At 50.7% G+C, this 20818-nt stretch overlaps 2 protein-coding genes across 4 annotated transcripts in view; one reads left to right on the top strand and one right to left on the bottom strand.

Annotated features, from left to right (window-relative positions):
- RBM42 (RNA binding motif protein 42) overlaps nucleotides 1-6318 on the top strand; it is a 48842-nt gene extending 42524 nt beyond the window's left edge. The window contains exons 9-10 of the mRNA XM_029576852.1: nucleotides 1466-1660; nucleotides 5731-6318. Of these exons, the coding sequence (XP_029432712.1) occupies nucleotides 1466-1660; nucleotides 5731-5843 (308 nt within the window). The 3' untranslated portion in view covers nucleotides 5844-6318. The remainder of the gene's footprint in view (nucleotides 1-1465; nucleotides 1661-5730) is intronic.
- A 10531-nt stretch (nucleotides 6319-16849) lies between these two features.
- LOC115075864 (retroviral integration site protein Fli-1 homolog) overlaps nucleotides 16850-20818 on the bottom strand; it is a 60858-nt gene continuing 56889 nt past the window's right edge. For all 3 annotated transcript variants that reach the window (XM_029576727.1, XM_029576728.1, XM_029576729.1), the window contains exon 9: nucleotides 16850-20762. In XM_029576727.1, the coding sequence (XP_029432587.1) occupies nucleotides 20218-20762 (545 nt within the window). In that variant the 3' untranslated portion in view covers nucleotides 16850-20217. The remainder of the gene's footprint in view (nucleotides 20763-20818) is intronic.

The raw sequence follows: 20818 nt of genomic DNA, 5'->3' as shown, positions 1-20818 counted from the left end.
TTCATAAGTTAGGCTCGGAGTGGAATCTCAATCTGGTGTTGAGGGCGCTTCATGATCCCCCTTTTGAGCCTCTGGGACACGCTTCCTTAAAGAACCTCACCTTGAAGACTGTGTTCTTGGTGGCCATCTGTTCCGCGAGGCGTATTTCAGAATTGCAGGCTCTTTCCTGTAGGGATCCCTTCCTTCGCATCTCGGTGTCCCTGCACACAGTCCATCCCTTTTTGCCAAAAGTGGTGTCTGCCTTTCATGTTAATCAGACTGTGGAGTTACCTGGATTCCCTGATTGGGCTCGTGACTCTGCTATGGGAAGAGATCTTCATCTGTTAGATGTCTGCCGGGTTCTCCTTCGGTATTTGAAGATCACTAACTAACTCTTTTTGAAAATTGGATCACCTTTTTGTGCTCTTTGGAGGTCCGAAGAAGGGTGAAAAGGCGTCTAAGACATCCTTGGCTCGCTGGCTGAAGGAAACAATTTGCGTGGCTTACATTGGGATGGGTCGCCCCTTCCCGACTGGTTTGAAAGCTCACTCGATAGCGCAAGCGGCTTCTTGGGCAGAGTGTCAGTTGTTGCCTGAGGAGATTTGCAGAGCCGCAGTCTGGTCTTCCCTGCATACCTTCACAAGGCATTATCATCTGGATGTCAGGGATCTGGACCAAGCGCTTTTTGGGGAGAGCGTCTTGCGAGTGGGTCTTTCGGGTTCCCGCCCGGTGTAATGTGGCTTTGGTACATCCCACTGGTCTGGACTGATCTGGGTATGAACAGGAAAGGAAAATTGGATCTTACCTGCTAATTTTCGTTCCTGTATTATGACAGATCAGTCCAGGATCCCGCCCGGGTGCTACTGCCGAAAGACTGATTTACCTAACAGTTAGATTCCCCATGTATAGCAGCTATCAGAATGATTCTATAATATTTTGGTTTTTGTTATGAACTGTGGTTCAAACCTGATTTTCAGGTATTGGGGTCGTTTATTTCGGACCCTTGAGGGAGTTTTTTCCTGTTCGCCCTTGTTTTGGGAATTAGATGGTTTTTTTTGTCAATTATTCTTTGCTTGGGTATCGATAAATACTGATGAGCTGCAGGTGGTGCTTTGCTCTCTGACTCCATCTGCTGGTGGGAGTGCATAACCCACTGATCTGGACTGATCTGTGGTATTACAGGAACGAAAATTAGCAGGAAAGAGCCAATTTTCCTTTCTTTGCTTTTCCTCTGTTTGAGCAGGGCAGGATGAAGCCATTCCTTGGAGGGAGGGGGGGGGGGAGGGAGAAAGAGAGGTGCAGGGCACGAGTGTAGCCTGTAGGCTCTATGGCATTTGGGGGGCAGGGTTGTTGAATCCTCCTTTCTGTGGCACTGGGAGCAGGGCCACAGTGGTGCTTGTGGTGCTTTGTGTGGTGCTTGTTCCTCTCTTGGTTTTATTTTTCACAAGTTTGCACGTCTAAGTCTTTTCCTTCTTTCACTCAATAGATGATTTTCGAATCTTCTGCGGTGATCTTGGGAACGAGGTGAATGACGATATCCTGGCTCGGGCCTTCAGCCGCTACCCATCCTTCTTGAAGGCCAAGGTCATCCGGGACAAGCGCACCGGCAAGACCAAGGGCTACGGCTTTGTTAGCTTCAAAGATCCCAATGACTATGTGCGGGCCATGCGGGAGATGAATGGTGAGCACTGTGCAGAAAGAGCCCAATGACTATGTGCGGGCCATGCGGGAGATGAATGGTGAGCACTGTGCAGAGAGATCCCAATGACTATGTGCGGGCCATGCGGGAGATGAATGTGAGCACTGTGCAGAGAGATCCCAATGACTATGTGCGGGCCATGCGGGAGATGAATGGTGAGCACTGTGCAGAGAGATCCCAATGACTATGTGCGGGCCATGCGGGAGATGAATGGTGAGCACTGTGCAGAGAGATCCCAATGACTATGTGCGGGCCATGCGGGAGATGAATGGTGAGCACTGTGCAGAGAGATCCCAATGACTATGTGCGGGCCATGCGGGAGATGAATGGTGAGCACTGTGCAGAAAGAGCCCAATGACTATGTGCGGGCCATGCGGGAGATGAATGGTGAGCACTGTGCAGAAAGAGCCCAATGACTATGTGCGGGCCATGCGGGAGATGAATGGTGAGCACTGTGCAGAGAGATCCCAATGACTATGTGCGGGCCATGCGGGAGATGAATGGTGAGCACTGTGCAGAGAGATCCCAATGACTATGTGCGGGCCATGCGGGAGATGAATGGTGAGCACTGTGCAGAGAGATCCCAATGACTATGTGCGGGCCATGCGGGAGATGAATGGTGAGCACTGTGCAGAGAGATCCCAATGACTATGTGCGGGCCATGCGGGAGATGAATGGTGAGCACTGTGCAGAGAGATCCCAATGACTATGTGCGGGCCATGCGGGAGATGAATGGTGAGCACTGTGCAGAGAGATCCCAATGACTATGTGCGGGCCATGCGGGAGATGAATGGTGAGCACTGTGCAGAGAGATCCCAATGACTATGTGCGGGCCATGCGGGAGATGAATGGTGAGCACTGTGCAGAGAGATCCCAATGACTATGTGCGGGCCATGCGGGAGATGAATGGTGAGCACTGTGCAGAGAGATCCCAATGACTATGTGCGGGCCATGCGGGAGATGAATGGTGAGCACTGTGCAGAGAGATCCCAATGACTATGTGCGGGCCATGCGGGAGATGAATGGTGAGCACTGTGCAGAGAGATCCCAATGACTATGTGCGGGCCATGCGGGAGATGAATGGAGAGCACTGTGCAGAGAGATCCCAATGACTATGTGCGGGCCATGCGGGAGATGAATGGTGAGCACTGTGCAGAGAGATCCCAATGACTATGTGCGGGCCATGCGGGAGATGAATGGTGAGCACTGTGCAGAGAGATCCCAATGACTATGTGCGGGCCATGCGGGAGATGAATGGTGAGCACTGTGCAGAGAGATCCCAATGACTATGTGCGGGCCATGCGGGAGATGAATGGTGAGCACTGTGCAGAGAGATCCCAATGACTATGTGCGGGCCATGCGGGAGATGAATGGTGAGCACTGTGCAGAAAGAGCCCAATGACTATGTGCGGGCCATGCGGGAGATGAATGGTGAGCACTGTGCAGAAAGAGCCCAATGACTATGTGCGGGCCATGCGGGAGATGAATGGTGAGCACTGTGCAGAGAGATCCCAATGACTATGTGCGGGCCATGCGGGAGATGAATGGTGAGCACTGTGCAGAGAGATCCCAATGACTATGTGCGGGCCATGCGGGAGATGAATGGTGAGCACTGTGCAGAGAGATCCCAATGACTATGTGCGGGCCATGCGGGAGATGAATGGTGAGCACTGTGCAGAGAGATCCCAATGACTATGTGCGGGCCATGCGGGAGATGAATGGTGAGCACTGTGCAGAGAGATCCCAATGACTATGTGCGGGCCATGCGGGAGATGAATGGTGAGCACTGTGCAGAGAGATCCCAATGACTATGTGCGGGCCATGCGGGAGATGAATGGTGAGCACTGTGCAGAGAGATCCCAATGACTATGTGCGGGCCATGCGGGAGATGAATGGTGAGCACTGTGCAGAGAGATCCCAATGACTATGTGCGGGCCATGCGGGAGATGAATGGTGAGCACTGTGCAGAGAGATCCCAATGACTATGTGCGGGCCATGCGGGAGATGAATGGTGAGCACTGTGCAGAGAGATCCCAATGACTATGTGCGGGCCATGCGGGAGATGAATGGTGAGCACTGTGCAGAGAGATCCCAATGACTATGTGCGGGCCATGCGGGAGATGAATGGTGAGCACTGTGCAGAGAGATCCCAATGACTATGTGCGGGCCATGCGGGAGATGAATGGTGAGCACTGTGCAGAGAGATCCCAATGACTATGTGCGGGCCATGCGGGAGATGAATGGTGAGCACTGTGCAGAGAGATCCCAATGACTATGTGCGGGCCATGCGGGAGATGAATGGTGAGCACTGTGCAGAGAGATCCCAATGACTATGTGCGGGCCATGCGGGAGATGAATGGTGAGCACTGTGCAGAGAGATCCCAATGACTATGTGCGGGCCATGCGGGAGATGAATGGTGAGCACTGTGCAGAGAGATCCCAATGACTATGTGCGGGCCATGCGGGAGATGAATGGTGAGCACTGTGCAGAGAGATCCCAATGACTATGTGCGGGCCATGCGGGAGATGAATGGTGAGCACTGTGCAGAGAGATCCCAATGACTATGTGCGGGCCATGCGGGAGATGAATGGTGAGCACTGTGCAGAGAGATCCCAATGACTATGTGCGGGCCATGCGGGAGATGAATGGTGAGCACTGTGCAGAGAGATCCCAATGACTATGTGCGGGCCATGCGGGAGATGAATGGTGAGCACTGTGCAGAGAGATCCCAATGACTATGTGCGGGCCATGCGGGAGATGAATGGTGAGCACTGTGCAGAGAGATCCCAATGACTATGTGCGGGCCATGCGGGAGATGAATGGTGAGCACTGTGCAGAGAGATCCCAATGACTATGTGCGGGCCATGCGGGAGATGAATGGTGAGCACTGTGCAGAGAGATCCCAATGACTATGTGCGGGCCATGCGGGAGATGAATGGTGAGCACTGTGCAGAGAGATCCCAATGACTATGTGCGGGCCATGCGGGAGATGAATGGTGAGCACTGTGCAGAGAGATCCCAATGACTATGTGCGGGCCATGCGGGAGATGAATGGTGAGCACTGTGCAGAGAGATCCCAATGACTATGTGCGGGCCATGCGGGAGATGAATGGTGAGCACTGTGCAGAGAGATCCCAATGACTATGTGCGGGCCATGCGGGAGATGAATGGTGAGCACTGTGCAGAGAGATCCCAATGACTATGTGCGGGCCATGCGGGAGATGAATGGTGAGCACTGTGCAGAGAGATCCCAATGACTATGTGCGGGCCATGCGGGAGATGAATGGTGAGCACTGTGCAGAGAGATCCCAATGACTATGTGCGGGCCATGCGGGAGATGAATGGTGAGCACTGTGCAGAGAGATCCCAATGACTATGTGCGGGCCATGCGGGAGATGAATGGTGAGCACTGTGCAGAGAGATCCCAATGACTATGTGCGGGCCATGCGGGAGATGAATGGTGAGCACTGTGCAGAGAGATCCCAATGACTATGTGCGGGCCATGCGGGAGATGAATGGTGAGCACTGTGCAGAAAGATCCCAATGACTATGTGCGGGCCATGCGGGAGATGAATGGTGAGCACTGTGCAGAGAGATCCCAATGACTATGTGCGGGCCATGCGGGAGATGAATGGTGAGCACTGTGCAGAGATTTTGATGTCGGAGTTCCTTTCTCCCCCTTGCTAAGCTGAGGCCCAGTAGGGAGAGGATTCCTTCTTACAGTGCAGCTGATACCATTATTGGGGTGTGAATTGGGTATATTTTCAGGCTCCTATAGTGCAGCACTTTAAGCCATTCCAGCTTTTAGTATGATTATATAGGATTGTGACTGAAAAGCTTGGATATACCTAGAAGAACCGAAAGTAAGTGCTGGAGCAGCTCAGCCTGTTACACGGTGGGAATCTTAGTGATCCCTGTAGCTCAGGCTTCTGACATGGTTGCTAAGTGGGATTTAGTGTTGGAGATAGGCGTAGGAGTCGAGTGGAAAGGGGATGCAGAGTGGGACAGCTTGTCATCCGCCCCTGCTGGGGTTTTTTCTTTTATTTCCCAGGGAAGTATGTGGGGAGTCGACCCATCAAGCTGCGGAAGAGCATGTGGAAAGATCGTAACATCGACGTGGTGCGTAAGAAGCAGCGGGAGAAGAAGAAGTTGGGACTCCGATAGCAATCTGTGCACACTAGGAGGAGAGGGAAAAGTGTGTGTGAGTGTGAAGAGGCTCTGAATGAGAGTCATGCATAGAAGGGCCCCAACCCCATCCCCCAGGTATAGGCCCTAAGGAGCTGATGAGATATTCCTGGATTTTCATCATCCTTTTACAGGGGTGATCAATTCCAGTCCTCAAGAGCCACAAGCAGGTCTGGTTTTCAGGATATCTGCATAAAATCGATTTGCCTGCAAATATATTCCTGCTTGTTCATTGTGCTCCTGAGGACTGGAGTTGGCCACCCCTGCCCTTGTGTGTGAAAGTTTTTCATATTGAGAAACTCCTGGAGTGATTTGCAGTCGTATGTGTTTCCTGTTACTTGGAGACTGAATACCAGAATCTATTGTAAAGTGCTCTGTCACACAGGGGAGCCGAAGCTCTGAAACCTCTGTCTTATCTCGGTGTTGTAAATAAACAGGGTTTTTTCTATTTGCTGCTTGTACTGTGTTACTTTTCATATCCTGATAGCACTTTAAGGATTACAGAGATCCTGGCACTAGCTCAGGGGTTGCAGGTACCTGCTGGAGATTCTTCCACTTTGCCTCTGGGGGGGCCTCCCTCCCCCCCCCCACCCACCAGTCCTCTGTATTGCCTTGTGTTAAATCCTATAGGTGGATTCCACAAGGTGGTGATGGTAACCTGTGCATATAGTAACAGTAAATGTGGGAAGAGAAAGACCCAAATGGTCCAGTCTGCCTAGCAATCCTTTTTTTTTTTTCTTTTTTGTTTGTTTGTTCTTAGAGTAGTTGTTGCTCTGTGTAGGTTACCCCAGTCAATAGGGGTTCCCTTTTCTTCATCTCTGCATGCAATTCTCTGCATGCCCTTTTCAGTTCCTTTACCAGCCTTGTCCTTATTACCTTTGCTGGGAGGGCATTCATGTATCCACCACAATTTCCATGAAAAATTACTTCCTGACATTGGTCCTGACTCAACCCCTTTGCATATTATGATCCCTTATTCTACAGTTTTCTTTCCATTAACAAAGGTCTCTGTCTTCAAATGTTCATGCCTCAATAAATTGGCTAGTCTATAAGGTGCCACCCATCTCTAGTCATTTTTGCTATCCCTCTGAGCAGGACAAGGTCTTCCCCCTTCCCTCGAGCATAAGGAAGCTGATGTGCCAAGTGTGTCGGTTGACGAACACGATGCGCCTCAGGGTGTGGAGCCATCTCCAGGTCCTTGGCCTCATGGCATCAACCCTGGAAGTAGTAATGTGGGCGAGAGCACACATGCGGCCACTCCAACGCTCTCTGCTGTCACGTTGGAATCCACTGTCTCAAGACTACTCGATCCGCCTCCACCTACCGATGGAAGTATGTTCACGGCTCCAGTGGTGGCTACTGGAAGCTCACCTAAGCAAGGGTTTAAGCCTATCCCCTCAGAATTGGATTGCCCTCATGACAGCCGCAAGCCTCTGAGGATGGGGAGCTCACTGTCAGGAACTGACAACCAGGGGCAATGGACTGAGGAAGAGGCACACTGGAACATAAACAGCCTGGAAGCATGGGCAGTCAGATTAGCGTGCCTGCAGTTCAGCCACAGGCCCCATGGGCAGGCAGTCCGTGTGATGTCTGGCAACGCAACAAGGGTAGCCTACATCAACCAGCCGGGAGGCACCGAAAGCCACTAGGTTCTCTGGAAATAGACCCCTTTTTGGAATGGGCGGAATTAAATCTACAAGGGATCTCGGCCGCCCACATCGTGGGAAAAGACAATGTCAGAGCAGACTTTCTCAGTAGGGAAAGTCTGGATCCAGGGGGAATGGGTGTTGTCGACCAGAGTCTTCCAGCTTCTAGTAGATCGCTGGTACCTCCCATCCATCGACCTACTGGCCACATCTCACAATGCAAAGATTCCCTGGTTCTTTAGTCGCAGATTAGATCAGCGCTCCCAAGGGATAGATGCCCTCGTCCAGACCTGGCCAGAGGAGGACTTACTGTATGCCTTCCTTTCGTGGCCTCTTCCTGGCAAGATCATCCGCAACATCAAAAACCACAGAGGATTAGTCCTTCTGGTGGCCATGGTATGCAGTCATGCGGAGGCTTCTCATGGAGAGTCCCCTTTGCCTCCCCCTGCAAAGGGGCCTTCTCCAGCAAAGCCAGATTCTTCACAAAAATCCAACTCTATTCTCTCTTACAGTCTAGCCCTTGAGAGGGCTCGCCTGACGAAGTGTGGATATTCAGCGACCGTGATCGCTACATTGCTCTGCACGCGGAAGTTCTCAATGTCCCTGCCATACATACGGATCTGGAGAATATTTGAGGCCTTTTGCAAGGAGCGCGGGGTGCCCCCATGAACCGTTACGATCCCCCATGATTCTGGAATTTTTACATGATGCCCTGAACAAAGAATTGGTCCTCAACTCCTTGAAGGTCCAGGTGGTGACTCTCTCTTGTTTCAGGGGAGAGGTGAACGGAACCTATCTGTCACCGCATCCGGACTTGGCCCTTTTCCTAAAAGGGGTTAAACACCTCCGACCACCCTTAAAGTGACCAATCCCCCTATGGAACCTCAATCTAGTATTGGACTTCCTAGCAGGGCGTTCCTTTAGGCCACTACCCAGTCTGTCTCTACTCCTGTTAACGCTGAAGACTGTATTCGAGGTGGCGATATGCTCGGCTTGTTGCATCTCTGAACTGCAGGCGCTGTCCTGTTGGGAACCGTTCCTCTGGCTCACTCCAGGAACATTGCAGCTTCGCACTGTCCCCCTCCTTACCAAAGATAGTCTCGGAGTTTCACCTGAACCAATCTATCTCCTTACTGTCCCCGGTTGGATGCAAGGACAAGGAAGACCACCGCCTACCACGCCACTTAAACGGCAGTAGGCTTTTAGTACAGTATCTGGAACGCTCAGAACCGGTGCGCAAGACCAGACCGCTTGTTTGTCCTTCACAGGGGGAGAAAACAAGGCAAAATGGCTTCACGAGATACCATAGCTCACTGGATCAAGGATGTGAGCGCGGTGTCTTATGTGGAGGCAGGGAAGCCTTTACCCCTTCAGGTCAAAGCTCATTCCACTAGGGCCCAGGCTCTATCCTGGGAGGAAGCTAAGCCACTGTCTCCCCTTGACATTGGTTGAGCAGCCATGTGGTCTTCCTTGCACATATTCTCCAGGTTCTATCATCTGGACAGCCAGGCCCGAGAGGACACAGCCTTTGCAAGGTTGGTGCTAACCGGACTACAAGCACCCTTCCTTCCCCATTCAGGAATAGCTTTTGTACATCCCATTGGTCCTGAGTCCATCTGGCTACAGGCTAGGAAATGGAGAAATTACTGACCCGATAATTTTGCTTTCCTTAGTGTAGACAGATGGACTCAGCATCCCACCCACGGCTGCCTGGGAGAGGTGCTATGAAGTGAATCTCAATTCCATGAGGTTATAGGTAAGCCATTGCCCTATTCCTAGGTCAGGGCATCGATAGTATTGCTGGGACTCAGCACTTTATGTTTGAGTATAGTTGCGGTCTCCAGTTTTTAATCAAGTTCAATAATTGTCCACAGTGACTTTCTGAAGCGAATACTGAAGGGCTGAGGTCACTGCAGGGGTGTATGTAGGGTACCATCAGCTGTGAAACCTGACTCCATCTCCATCTGCTGGCAGGGGAGCATAAACCTATTGGTCCTACCTGTCTAGACTAAGGAAAATGAAATTATCAGGTAAGTAATTTCTCCATTAATGGACCTTCTCTAGGATCTCAACCAAAGATTTTTTTTAACCCAGCTACTCTAACTACCTCTATATAAGAAGTGCAGGGATTGAGCCCAGGAACTAAAATAAGATAATGGAGGGAGCTGTGGGAGGTCCTGCTATAAGCTAAGTGCAGGGCAGGAGCTTACCAACCCTGCTTATCCTGCTGTAAAATAAGGGCAGGGACTGAGTCCCCCCAGCAATTCCTTTCCAATAAGGGTAGGGCCTGAGCACCTATGAGCTCCTCCTGTATAATAAGTGCAGGGATTGAGCCCCCGGGAGTTCCTGCTGTATAATAAGTGCAGGGACCGAGCCCCCGGGAGCTCCCGCTGTATAATAAGTGCAGGGACCGAGCCCCCGGGAGTTCCTGCTGTATAATAAGGGCAGGGACTGAGCCCCCGGGAGTTCCTGCTGTATAATAAGTGCAGGGACCGAGCCCCCGGGAGCTCCCGCTGTATAATAAGTGCAGGGACCGAGCCCCCGGGAGCTCCTGCTGTATAATAAGTGCAGGGACCGAGCCCCCGGGAGTTCCCGCTGTATAATAAGTGCAGGGACCGAGCCCCCGGGAGCTCCCGCTGTATAATAAGTGCAGGGACCGAGCTCCTGCTGTATAATAAGTGCAGGGACCGAGCCCCCGGGAATTCCCGCTGTATAATAAGTGCAGGGACTGAGCCCCCGGGAGCTCCTGCTGTATAATAAGTGCAGGGACCGAGCTCCTGCTGTATAATAAGTGCAGGGACCGAGCCCCCGGGAATTCCCGCTGTATAATAAGTGCAGGGACCGAGCCCCCGGGAGCTCCTGCTGTATAATAAGTGCAGGGACCGAGCCCCCGGGAGCTCCCGCTGTATAATAAGTGCAGGGACTGAGCCCCCGGGAGCTCCTGCTGTATAATAAGTGCAGGGACCGAGCCCCCGGGAATTCCCGCTGTATAATAAGTGCAGGGACCGAGCCCCCGGGAGCTCCTGCTGTATAATAAGTGCAGGGACCGAGCCTCCGGGAGCTCCTGCTGTATAATAAGTACAGGGACTGAGCCCCCGGGAGTTCCTGCTGTATAATAAGTGCAGGGACCGAGCCCCCGGGAGCTCCTGCTGTATAATAATTGCAGGGACCGAGCCCCCGGGAGCTCCTGCTGTATAATAAGTGCAGGGACCGAGCTCCCAGGAGCTCCCGCTGTATAATAAGTGCAGGGACCGAGCCCCCGGGAGCTCCCGCTGTATAATAAGTGCAGGGACCGAGCCCCCGGGAGCTCCCGCTGTATAATAAGTGCAGGGACCGAGCCTCCGGGAGCTCCTGCTGTATAATAAGTGCAGGGACTGAGCTCCCAGGAGCTCCCGCTGTATAATAAGTGCAGGGACCGAGCCCCCGGGAGCTCCCGCTGTATAATAATTGCAGGGACCGAGCCCCCGGGAGCTCCTGCTGTATAATAAGTGCAGGGACCGAGCTCCCGGGAGCTCCCGCTGTATAATAAGTGCAGGGACCGAGCCCCCGGGAGCTCCTGCTGTATAATAAGTGCAGGGACCGAGCCCCCGGGAGCTCCCGCTGTATAATAAGTGCAGGGACCGAGCCCCCGGGAGCTCCCGCTGTATAATAAGTGCAGCGACCGAGCCCCCGGGAGCTCCCGCTGTATAATAAGTGCAGGGACCGAGCCCCCGGGAGCTCCCGCTGTATAATAAGTGCAGGGACTGAGCCCCCGGGAGCTCCCGCTGTATAATAAGTACAGGGACCGAGCCCCCGGGAGCTCCCGCTGTATAATAATTGCAGGGACCGAGCCCCATGGAGCTCCCGCTGTATAATAAGTGCAGGGACCGAGCCCCCGGGAGTTCCCGCTGTATAATAAGTGCAGGGACCGAGCCCCCGGGAGCTCCCGCTGTATAATAAGTGCAGGGACCGAGCCCCCGGGAGCTCCCGCTGTATAATAAGTGCAGGGACCGAGCCCCCGGGAGCTCCCGCTGTATAATAAGTGCAGGGACCGAGCCCCCGGGAGCTCCCGCTGTATAATAAGTGCAGGGACCGAGCCCCCGGGAGCTCCCGCTGTATAATAAGTACAGGGACCGAGCCCCCGGGAGATCCCGCTGTATAATAAGTGCAGGGACCGAGCCCCCGGGAGCTCCCGCTGTATAATAAGTGCAGGGACCGAGCCCCCGGGAGCTCCCGCTGTATAATAAGTGCAGGGACCGAGCCCCCGGGAGCTCCCGCTGTATAATAAGTGCAGGGACTGTGCTCCCCACCCCTGGAGTTCCTGCTGTATAATAAATTTTTATCTTTATTTTGTAATTGCTTTCACAGCAGTGTTCTAAGCGGTATATAACTGGACACATACATATTCAACATCTTAAAAATAAATTAACTATAATGATGCAGTAAATATCCTTATAAAACACATAGAGAGCAATGGAATATGACATACATTGTAAAATAAACCTAATTGCATACATAATTTCAAAATTACAATAAAACGTTTTGAGAAAAAATTATATCACAGACATTTAGAGACCTGGAGTAGATAAAATATAGACATTCAAATTGTGCCAGGCAGAAAAGCTGGGTTTTTAACGCTGTTGAGAAACTGAGGCTGCACCAAGAGGCCTATCCAAGTCTCCCTGCTTTTTGTATTTCTAATTCATTTAAGGAGACGGAGGATCAGAAATCCACAGAAATACAAAATATATATGTTGATTCCTTTTGATTGTACTAATAATACATTTCTCGACTAGTTTTCCAGAGCTAATCATTTCTATTTTAGATCAAACTCGAATGAGGAATAGATGTCTGATTTTACCAGGAAACAAAAATGAACCCTGAGAGAGAGGGGAGGGTGTGGGAGGGGGCCAGTTTGATGGGGGATCAGAAGGTGACAGGCCATTATGAGTTTTTTGCTCATAGTGTGATAAGAAACCTGGGTCTTTGTGGAATCTGCTCTTGTCAGTTCCAAAGTGTCCCATCATTTTAACGTCAGAAGTCTCATGTTCCTGGATGGTTTGAAATGCTCCTGTAATTAGCCTGATCATAAGGTCATTGATGCAGTCTGGTTGTGCCCGCCCGGACCTGACCTGAGGAAGAAATCTAGTCGAGGAATGTATCTTGTTCGTAGAATGGAAAGGTTGTCACCTTATGTATGTATATTTTTTTTTGGTTTTTATTTCCATGCATTGATGCGGCTAAGATAACAGCCACACTGCTTTATCCATTGGATGTAATGGATCAAAACCAGAACTGGATTACCTGGTCAGGCCCTGGGTTTGCCCTAACCCTTTTCTCTTGATTGCTTTTCTTTTTGAGTTAGGAAGGTGCTTGGCTGCAGAGAGATGGGGACAGGGCTTGGCAGCTAACGGGAATGTGGGAGGACTTCCCTCCCTGTAGCATTGTTCTTGGTGCTGACAAACAGGAAGGCAGCGCAGGGGTATCAGAGTCAGCAGGCAGGAAGCGGCGATGTGGGACCGGATATGGGATTAGTACATTCCCAGCTGAGGTCCTGCGCAGGATGTCTGGGTAGTCACCCCCCTGTGACTGAGAGAGAGATACAGAGCAGTGATGCCCATCAGCAGGGAGGAAAGAGAGCAGGGCTGAGCACATCAGACAGCGTAGGTCTGTCTCCTGCTGCCGGGCTAGAAACAGAATGTGAGCAGGGATAGTATGGAGCAGCACCCAAACCTGAATTAGCCTTCCACTAACTTTACTTGACTGTTAAATATGTTTGTCATTTTTTCCCCTCTTTTCCTTTGGCAACACATTGTGAAATTGTCGTGCCAATAAAGTTATCTGATACAGAAAACACATAATGAAGGACTAGAGCAGGGGTGGACAGTCTTGGTGGGCCACAAACAGGGCTGACTTTGAGGTAGATTTGTGTAACCTCCTCTCGGCTTGAGGTCCCTAATGCAGGGGCCACACTCACTGCCCTGGACCTCTCATTCTCTTCATGGTTTCTCTGCCATACTCATCACCTGGGAAGCCAGGCTCCGACTGGCGGGCCCTAGGCCAGTGATGGCCAACTCTGCTCCTCAGGAGCCACAAGCAGGCCAGGTTTTCAGGATGTGCACGATGAATATGCATGAGATAGATTTGCATACAGTGGTGGCAGTGCCCGCAAACCTATCTCCTGCATATTCATTGTGGATATCCTGAAAACCGGGCCCGTTTGTGGCTCGTGAGGACCAGAGTTGGCCACCCCTGCCCTTGGCTCTTGGAAGTGGGGAAGCCGTTCACAGTCTCTCCCAGTCACTCTTCCAACTCATAGGACGCTCGCTTCAGCCAGGTTCTCAAGAAGGAGGGATCAGAAATCAGGCATTAGGCTAGGAGTGGTGTTCAAAAGAAAAATGTTTACTATAACATCAAAAAAATAAGATTCAGGTCCAAATCATCATCATAAATGAAAGAATTATAGTCTCTCTATCCATCGCCAAACTTGAATCAATGTCCTTATCCCAGTGGCTGAAAAAGAGAAAAATTAGTGCTTTGAAAGAAGGGGTAGGAAGGTGAAGGCCAAAGCAGTTCCTCTCCTCAAAAGAGGAAAATCAGTTTTGTTCCTGAGCACTGCCAGCGCACTTGCCAGGCAGACTGAGTCCTGCTCGTTCCAAGACAAAAATCTCCCTTCTCTGCTTCTCACCACGCAGGGGAAACCCCTCCTGCTCCCTGAGAGCACAAAAGACAGGATTTCTCCCCCTTATCCCCTTTTGGCAAGCTGTGGGGCCCACTGGGATCACCAGCACAGAAAACCCCAAACTACAGCCAAGCGCAATTTACAGAGGCTCAACCCAGTTCATAAAGGGGGAGCTTGACCCATCCCAAAACAGGGGGGTGGCCAACCCTGGGAAGAGTCTAAAACCGCAGAAACCTGCCCGCAAATGAAAACAGGGGAGATGTTTGGTAAGGAAAGCTGCCCTTACATTTGTCTGCACTGCTTGCATTGTATGCAAATCGTGCTTATGCATATTCATTAAGTATCCCTGGCCTGTTTGTAGCACTGCAGGACTGCACTAGAGCAGGGGGGGGGGAAGCTATTTTTAAACAGGGCCACATTACTGATGCTTATCGGAGCCAGGGGTGGGGGGCCCCGCTTAGAGCTCTGTGAGCAGGGGCAGGGCAGGGGGGGGGGTTGGCAGGCAGTTATAGTGGCAAATATACCCCACAGTGAGGACCAAACCAATAAGAAGAAGCATTCAAACTGGTTAAGAAACGGAATAACTTCTAAACTCAAAGAAAAATGTTCCAAACACTCATAAACTATTTTAACACATACACATGAAATAATACCCAATAATTAGAACTAATAATGGTTTTAATCAATTCCCCACTCTCCATACCTGGGAACCTTTGATTTCCAGATGCCCTGCCATGGTTGTGGATTAGCAGGCAGAGAGCAAGGGGGGTTGTTGCATGCACCTGCTCTCTGTCTCTCTCCCACCCACACACACACACACATGCTCTCTCACCCATCCACACATACACATGCTCTCACCCCTGCCACACACTGTGCTCTCTCATCCCCACACACACACATGCCCTCCTCACCCAACCATACACACACACATGCACTCTCTCACCCAACCATTCATACACACACACATGCCCTCTCTCACCCAACCATTCATACAATGCTCCTCTTACCCACACCGACACAGTGCTCTCTCTTCCCCATACATACACATGCTCTCTCACCCCCCACACACACAATTCTCTTTCTCTCTCACCCACCCATTCACACAGTGCTCTCTCTCACCCAACCATACATACATTGCTCTCTCTCACCCATACATACATACAATGCTCCTCTTACCCACAAAGACACAGTGCTCTCTCTCCCCCATACATACACCTGCTCTCTCATCCCCACACACACAATTCTCTCTCTCTCACCCAACCATACATACAATGCTCCTCTTACCCACACACGGGCCGGTTATATTAGAGCAAATTGCATAGAAAGAGGGCTGGAAAAAGCCTGTCATCAGGCCAGGTTTGGCTTGCGAGCAGTAATTTGCCCACCCCTGTACTAGAGGCACAGATAGTATGCATTGGGGAGAGCCAAAGCAGTGCCTGGATGAAGAGCTTAGGCAGGCCTTGACCCGTTTTCTTTGGATGTAGGAGCTGATGGTGAGGAGCTCACTCCCTCTCCCCCCCCCCCCCAACCACAGTTGTGCCCACTGACGTGGGTGAGAGGTTTTGTCTCTCAAGGTCTCCTGCAGTTTCTTCAGGGCCTTTTCCCCTTCTGTATCTATGAGGTGAAAAAGAGCGTTGGTAAATTAGGCCTTCGAAGTGCTGGCAGGCGTGTGCGGCCAGCGCCCTCACGTGCCAGCACACTCCTGCCTCCCTCCCTCCCTCTCTCAACAGCCTTATCTTTTTGTTTCCCCTGTCATCGTGGCCTGAGTCCTCATCTGCGTCCCTATCTCTATTAATTGCCTCCTTTCCTCACCAAGTCTCTCTCTTTCTCTCATGTCCTCCCCCCTCTCCCCAGTAATGTTTCTTCCAAGCCCTCTTGACTCCAGTTGTCTCTCTCATCTCCCCCACCCTGTACCCAACACACTCTCTCAACCTCAGCTCTTCCCCACTAGTCTCTTCTCCCTAAATCCCCTGCCAGCCATCCCCACCACCCACCATCAGCCAGTCACCTCCACCCCACGGTTCACCAGCCCCAGTCTCCCCCAGCCTGCCAGATACTTCATCCAGCTAGCTAACTTCAACTCAAGCAGCTCGCTCCCGCTCCCCCTCATCTTGCTGGCTGTTTCCTAAATTTCTGCCACCCCACCTAGGAAGAGAGGTCTTTTGTTGGTTGGCACCACACGGCTCTCAGAGAGTTTGAACCACGTGGTGCACTGTGAGCCGAAGTCTTCCAGAAATGAGAGGCCAGCACGAGAGTTTGTGCTCACGGTGCCGCTGTCCTGGACTGAGTGTTACAGTGCAATGTTCAGGGCACAATAAGGCCAGGCACCCTGATGACCTGGCGCCCAGGATTGGCACCTTAGGGTGCCAGTGCATCGTGTGGGATTTCTAGTCCTTAATGTGTGTCCATGTGATATTAGAATCTCAGGGCCCAAAATGCATCCAAAGTGTGATAGCAAGACAGGATCTCTCACGGGGGGGGGGGGGTGTGAGAGGAGGGAGAACCTGCCCTTCCACCTGCAAAGTAGAATCTCCTAGAGTAGCAATGAGACATCCCCACACATGCACAGCCCTTCAGGACAGGGTCTCCTGCTGGAGGAATGAACAAAACCTGAGCCTCCCTCTCCCCCACACACACCTTTAGGAGAGGAGAAATAAGACCAAGGAGAGACACCCCCCTACCTGCAGCCAGATATTTTGTCACATCCTTTAATACCAACTTAGGAAAAGCAAAAATTTTACAAACCATGTTACAAAATAATCAAGAAAATTCCAGACCTCGTCAACCAAATAAAAACCACTCCATCTGCTACATCAGAATTTATCATTTAAGACAACAAAAACCGTAGAAGAAAAGTGATGGTGCAGAATCTCATCCTGGGATAACAGACAGTCACTTCCATCCAGTTTTATGCCATTTTGATGTCTTTGACGCACTCCTGGTTTTCTAACGTCTGTTCTCTCTGTAACTTGTGCTTATTACCCTCCAGACTGTATTGGAGTGAAAAGCAGAAAACCAGGGGCTTGACAGATACCTCCAGACAGGCGCTGCCGACATTGTGCTTGGAGTTGTTAGCTGACTCCATGTCACTTAGTTCACGCTGAGCCAGCGCTGGTTTGACCCTCCCTACATCTGTGACGCTGTAGCCATGAGGGCCCTGAGAAAACTAGAAACTACATCTCAATACGTGCAATGGGTTAAAACCAGGACGAGATCACCCCGTCCCATAACGTTACCTAGGAATCCAGGCCAGAGTGCAGAAGCATTTTTAAGGACGGGAGAAAGTTGGGTTGACCTTCCTAAACCAGTCCTGGTGACCACCTCGGCTAGTTGGGTTTTCAGGACATCTATAATAAATATGCATGAGATATATTTTTCATACACTGGAGACTCAGTATATGCAAATCTATCTCCTTCATATTCATTGTGGATATTCAGAAATCTCAACTGGCTGTGGGGTCTCCGAGATCGGGCCCTTAGCGAGCTCCAGGCCAACACGAATGGACTGAGCCAGTCCTGCTTTTCAACTCCCCTCACAGCACATCAACGAGGATAATCCGCTGGCCACAATTTGTCAGAACACTACAGGCAGATCCCGTCCTGGTTTTACCTGACTGAAGGCAGAGACTTGAAGTTGCCCTAAGAAAAGCAGGTACTACAAATCCTTTCATGCAATGAGAATAAAACCAGGACTGGATCAGCCTGTTCTGTCAAAACAGAGTCGACTGGTCATCCTAGTGTCAATGGGAACATGAAACAAATACCAGAATGCCATAGAACAAATCTAGGCCTCACTAAGCCTTCCTCAAGGCCTTGTCCTGTCCTTACCCTAACTGCTGTTATCTTCCTCTCATTGAAGGTTCTCAGCAACAAATATTTAATTCGTGGGTGGCCAGTCTCAGTCCTGAAGAGCCACAAACTGGCCAGGCTTTCAGGATATCCACAATGGATAAGCGGGCGACACATTTGCATGCACCTCCTCCATCATATGCAAATCTATCTCATGCCTATTCATTATGGATATCCTGAAAAACCTGGCCTGTTTGTGGCTCTTGAGGACTGGAGTTGGCCACCCCTGATTCGGGCCCAGATCAAACTCGGCAGACTGATCCAATTCTGGTTTTCTTAACGTGCCAATCAGATCTCAGAATGCTACTGGATGGAGAATAAAAAAAAAAGACAACCAGACTGGCTCATCATATCATGGGTGCTCTGATTTACAGCTGATGCCAGTTTTTCCCTACAGAGAAATTCCCAGAATGTTTTAAAACAGCAGTGGCTCCTCCATTCCTGCTGGTCTGGACTCAGATGCCTCTCCTCCTAAAGCCCTTCCTTGAGATGCCGCTCCTCCTAAAACAGGTCTAGTTTTAGGCTGTCCACAATGTGCATCCATGAGATATAGTTGCATGCATTGGGCCTGAGAACCAGCTTCATTGTCATAGTTCAATGATCCTGAGAACAGATTTTGAGAGCACCTAACTGCTCTGATGTTCAGGCTAGCCACAATCAATATGCATGAGATATCTTTGCATACAGTGGTCTTTCTCATGCAATTTCATTGTGGCAGATCGGTTAGGTGTGTCCAAGACTGGGTAGGGAACCACTGAGAGGGTTACCAGATGGCTTCAGGCTGAGCCAGTCCTAGCTTTACCCCCATTGCATCTGTGGTGCTTGCCATTCTTGCTTTTCTTAGAAAAATTGGACCTCCACGTGCTTGGAAGGAGTGGGGATAAAACCAAGCACGGCTCAGTCTATTGTAGGAGCTCGCCGTCTTTTCTTTGCCTTGCACATCTGCTGAGTCACGAAGAAGAGGAATTTTGAGAGTTCTAATAAAGCGTTTCTAATATTAACGAAGGGGAAGAGGTACTGCTAGTGAAGCCACCTGAGCCACATCGACTCAGCCAGGCTGATCTAGTCTGCTTCATTGCGTACGGGGAGAAATCAAAACGACACCTCTGGTCATACATGCAACAGAGCAGGGGTAGACAACTCTGGTCCTGGAGCGCCACAAACAGGCCTGGTTTTCAGGATATCCACAATGAATATGTATGAAGAGATTTGCATAAAATGGAGGTGGTGCATGCAAATATACCTCATGCATATTCATTGTGCATGCAAATGTACCTCATTCCATGGATATCTTGAAAACCCAACCAGCTTCAGTACTTGAGGTCCAGAGTTGCCTACCCCTATGGTAGAATTACCAGTTGGCTCTGTTCGTTCAGGACTGGGTGTCCTAGTCCTGATTTTAAAAACACTCCATACAGGCTGTCAGTTAAAAGCAGAACAGGATCTTTCCGTCCTAAAAGAATGGAGACAATTGGCAGCCCTGCCAGAGGAGCCAGCAAGGAAACTCTAAGCAGTTCTGCTTGGTCACCTGCCATCTGGAAGTGCTCCGGGGCAGGGGTGGGCAATTCCAGTCTTCAAGGGCCACCAACTGGTCACGTTTTCAGAATATCCCTAATGAGTGTGCATGAGACAGATTTGCAAATTCATTAGGGATATCCTGAAAGCCAGACTGGTTGCTGGTCCTCAATGACTGGAGTTGCTCACCCCTGCTCTAGGAGCTCTAAATGCCTAAACTAAGAGTATGAATCCCAAGGTAAAGTGAAATGAGCCATCTTCCTGGTGACTCAATGGCTTTAGAGCTACTTTGGGCAGATTTTGAAGCCAGTTGTTCAAGGGATGAAATGGCTTTGAGAGGTAAGATCTACTTTCACCCTCTTTCTCTGCTCCTTGTTTCCCCTCCCTAGCTTCCTCTTTCTCCCACCACATGGTAATGTTCATCGTAGACAGCAGAAAGTGCTTCCCTAGATCCCAGGACAAGCTCTAGCATTCCAGTTCTTGCAAGGCGGAATAAATAGGAGTCTATATAAACAGAATCAGTCTCTGAGGCATGGGGCTTGGTCAGCGCCAGACTGCCCATGTGAGGGTCTCCACCGATCACACAGTAAGTCACGTTATGATGATGATGGTGGTAGTGATCACAGGGAGAGATATACAGTTCTGTAAACTATCCTTGCCCTGGAGGACCCCTCTCATGTCCTCAGTAATAGGAACTAAGATGGGATGATACATGGTTTGCTGGATGCCGCGGAACATTGGGGGCCTGATATATGTTTGTTGGGGATGAATTCCAGTAGGGGGATGGGTTGAAAATGACATTGGGGGAGCTGACTGGGATCTGTGATGGATGAGAGATCTGGAAGCCCACCTTCTGCTGGTGCTGGTGTTGGTGCTGATGGTGGTAGGGGGACATGAACTGGAGGTCCGAGTGGTACTTGTAGAGGGTAGGGTCACTGGGGTGGGTCTGCTGAGCTTGGGCAATCCCCTGGAAGTCAAACTTGTAAGCGTAACGTTTGCCATGGACTTTGGTCATAATGTTCTTATCATAGTAGTAGCGCAGGGCACGGCTCAGCTTGTCATAGTTCATGTTAGGCTTGCTCTTCCGCTCGCCCCAGCGTCGGGCCACCTCATCTGGATCTGTCATCTTGAACTCACCATTGGTGCCCTCCCAGGTAATACAGCTGGAGTTGTTGCTGTCCGACAAGAGTTCCAAGAGGAACTGCCACAGCTGGATCTGGCCACTCCCTGGGGTGAGAGAGAAGCAGCTAATTAGGGCTAAATGGTTATCATCCCTGGATTTG

The sequence above is a fragment of the Rhinatrema bivittatum genome, chromosome 14 (genome assembly GCF_901001135.1).
Source record: "Rhinatrema bivittatum chromosome 14, aRhiBiv1.1, whole genome shotgun sequence".
Classification (NCBI taxonomy): Eukaryota; Metazoa; Chordata; class Amphibia; order Gymnophiona; family Rhinatrematidae; genus Rhinatrema; species Rhinatrema bivittatum.
This window is presented reverse-complemented; position numbering and strand designations above follow the sequence as displayed.